Source organism: Mastomys coucha, unplaced genomic scaffold (assembly GCF_008632895.1).
Source record: "Mastomys coucha isolate ucsf_1 unplaced genomic scaffold, UCSF_Mcou_1 pScaffold23, whole genome shotgun sequence".
Lineage (NCBI taxonomy): Eukaryota > Metazoa > Chordata > Mammalia > Rodentia > Muridae > Mastomys > Mastomys coucha.
This window is the reverse complement of record NW_022196906.1, coordinates 64,687,463-64,690,734: the sequence shown is the minus strand read 5'-3', so window position 1 is coordinate 64,690,734 and position 3,272 is coordinate 64,687,463. Positions and strand designations below refer to the sequence as shown.

Genomic DNA, 3,272 nt, shown 5'->3' with positions numbered 1-3,272 from the left:
CAAGACAAGGTTTCTCTGTGTATAGCCCTGGCTGTCCTGGAACTCACTCTGTAGACATTACATTACAATTCATAACAATAGCAAAATTGCAGTTATGAAGTAGCAACAAAATAATTTTATGGTTAGGGGTCACCAACCACAGCATGAGGAACTGTGTTAAAGGGTCACAGCATTAGCAAGGTTGAGACCCACTGCCATAGAAGCTGGAGGCCTAAGCGCCTGATGCTCTCTTGACTCACAGAAACCCCTGAGCCTGGTATTTTTACAGCCAGGGCAGTGTTTGGCAGAAAGTTCCTCAGTTGGAGTTTGATTGTGTCCTTATGATATAACCTGGAGGAGAGATGCTGTCAGATGGATGGATGCCCTGCTCCAGCCATCTGATCAGCAGGTGCATGGTGAGTTCTGGTGATAGTGGTGTGAGCTTTGGCTACTTGGTTAAAGCTGCATCTACTGTTTTTCTTGACTGCAATAGACCCCTTTGCGATTAAAAATAGGCTCTCATGGAGGTTCCCATCCAGCGCTGACCCTTGGAGGTTCAGCACTTGTCAGAAGCGACCTTTACTGTTGCTGTAGAGGCTGGTAAGGCCCTGCTTCTTAGCTGCTAACACCTGCGACGTTTGCCTCTTCCTCAAGGGTTTTCAGCCATCTACGAAAGCATAGGATCCCTCAGACAAGTGCTGGAGGCCAAGATGAAGCTGGACAGGGACCAGCTACAGAAGCAGATCCAGCAGATGCAGAAGCCAGAAACTTCCATGTGAAGAGGGCTGGAAGGAGACAAGGACCGGACAGAAGACTGGGTGCGGGGCTAAGAGCCAGACAGCTCTGCAGCCAGATCGTGGCTGTGTTCTGGATCCCATCCAGGGTGTGCATGTGCTAAGAAATGCGCTCTCACGGGTCTAAGCGTTTACCTTCAGTCTTGAAAACACCCTTTATTTAAAATCCTAAATACAATTTTTACAATGTTATTTCCCTAAGTGCAGTTGAGCCCTATCCCCTCAGATTTTGAAAGGCTTTTATGAATGAAAAGAATTTATTTTCAATGCTTGATGCTCTAGCCAAGACTACTATTTTGGAGAAAAAAAAAACTGCCATGGTGATTTTTCTTTTGATTAAGAAGTGAATGAGTTACTACAGGTATGTATTGCCCTTCACCCTACATTAAGAGAATGCCCTGATAGATTAGAGTTCAGCTTTAAGTCCACATCTGGATTGTATTATTGTTGTCTCTATATATTTTTTTTAATGTTGGGTTATTTTTCGTAAATCACCTGTCTTTTGTAGAGAAGAAGTTTAACACTGGGAGAGAAAAAATCCACCATTTATATAATGAAAATAGTTTTTTAAAATTGATAATTGCCATACAGAGTACAAATTAAGTGGAAACTTGCAACATTTATCTAGATCCCACAAGGCACAGTATTTATATCCACCTAGGGGTACCAGCTTTTACTATTTAAAGCTATTTTTGAAACCAGTCACAACCTATGTAGTGATAGCCATATATTTAATAATGGGATGGTGGCTAAGTAATCCGTTTATTGCACAGTTAATTGTTCATCAATTGTAATGAATGTGAGAATTTTTCAGACTTTATGATTTACCTAAATGTTCCCTAAATAGGCACTAAGTGCTAGGGTTTATAGACATTTGTTGTAACTGTATATCTGTGCCTTGGTTTCTCTCACGTCACTGTACTGTTCTCTGTAAAAAAAGAAATTACCAACAAAACAGACGGTGTGGTAAACACATCAGGGTTGTGATGTAAAACTGGGATCCTATGTATTTTTTAAGCATCCTAAGGATTTCATCGTTCCCATGATGGGCTGCATTCAGCACCCTTCATGGAATAGCTACACGCACCTTTGTATGGACAGAGAGGCAAAGCGAGACTATGTTTGTAATACCATGAAGAGACCGGTGTCCCGGCACCTTTGCAGGCGTTTTATTTTCGGTCGCTATGTTGAGTCATTGAAGACTTAAGCCCATGTGCTTGCATGCCTGTGTGCATGTCATGCCAACAGGAGACACTCGGTGTTAAAGTGAGGGCAACCCGGGAGAGAGCAGAAACATGTAAAAATTCCAAGAACAGCACCCCATCCTTTCCTTTCCTCTCTCATCTGCAAGGACTCAGGAAAATCAAAAGCATTTTCTATTTCTAGAATAAACTACAATGAGATTCTACCTGGCTCTTACTGTTGACCCATGTAGGATATGCTGCTAAAGTACCTAATACTCGACTCTTGGGAGCTTGAAAACTTTGATTTTAGTTTGGACGCATGAGAGGTTATGTGAGGAACATGTATCTGCCCTGCATTTCTTCATCTCCCCACACATCTTTTCATCTCCAGATAGGAGGATCTGCCCACCTAGGAGGAGTCAATGATGGTCTGTGACCAGACAGGGTGATTTCTTTTTTCCCCATGTGCTAGGCTAGCCATGTTTTAATGAGTGATTAAGCACAAGCCTCAGGACAGGGCCATGCCCCCTCAGTCTCTCTCTCTCTCTCTCTCTCTCTCTCTCTCTCTCTCTCTCTCTCTCTCTCTCTCTTTCTCTCTCTCTCTCTCTCTCTCCCCCCAGGGACTCTAAGGGGGAAGGGTGAGCACACAGGACCCTTGGGAAGAGGGGACAGGGGACGCCTGCTGACCCTGGCCTAGCAGGTGATTGTAAGCAGGTGACACAGCTGCTGGTGACACCGCCAGGTATTCAAGATGTTGCTGGCCCATGTGAACTGTGGCAGGGCCCCTCCACCCCGGCCGCTTGGGGTCACTTGGGGCATTTAAAGAGCAACCGACGCCAAGCAACCTCCTGACCAACTAAGTCAGAGCGTCTGGGAGGCAGTCACCAGCACCAACCAGTGTGTGTCACACCCCTATTCCCCCCACAGCGATTCTGTGTGCTGCTGGGAGGCCATCCCGCGAAGACAATGGAGTACTCTTCTTGCCAAAGTTTAAAGGAGAATCAGCTGCCCTGTCTTTTCCATTACCAGAGATTTGCAATAAAAAGAATAAAATTTCCAAATAAGTGTGGCATGGGACTTTTAAATGGGGAGAATCTTTTAGAGTGGGAAGAAAATCTTGGCAGCCAGCTGCCTTGGGGAAGGTACTGCTCGACTTTCTTGATGCTACCGGCCTCTGGAGTCAGGCCAGTGAGCAGTTCCTGGCTGGCTGTGTGCCAAGGACCTTTTTAAGTCTGTGCTGAGACTCTTTAAACATATTTTTTAATCCCATTGGGTGCATGTGTGCACGTGTGTGCATGTGCGAGTATACGTATGT

The 3,272-nt window shown here is 45.0% G+C and overlaps 1 protein-coding gene across 3 annotated transcripts in view; it reads left to right on the top strand.

Annotated features, from left to right (window-relative positions):
• The window catches only part of Fam81a (family with sequence similarity 81 member A), a 58,922-nt gene extending 55,901 nt beyond the window's left edge, over window positions 1-3,021 (top strand). For all 3 annotated transcript variants that reach the window (XM_031344955.1, XM_031344956.1, XM_031344957.1), the window contains exon 9: window positions 634-3,021. In XM_031344955.1, the coding sequence (XP_031200815.1) occupies window positions 634-758 (125 nt within the window). In that variant the 3' untranslated portion in view covers window positions 759-3,021. The remainder of the gene's footprint in view (window positions 1-633) is intronic.
• The last annotated feature ends 251 nt before the right edge of the window (window positions 3,022-3,272 follow it).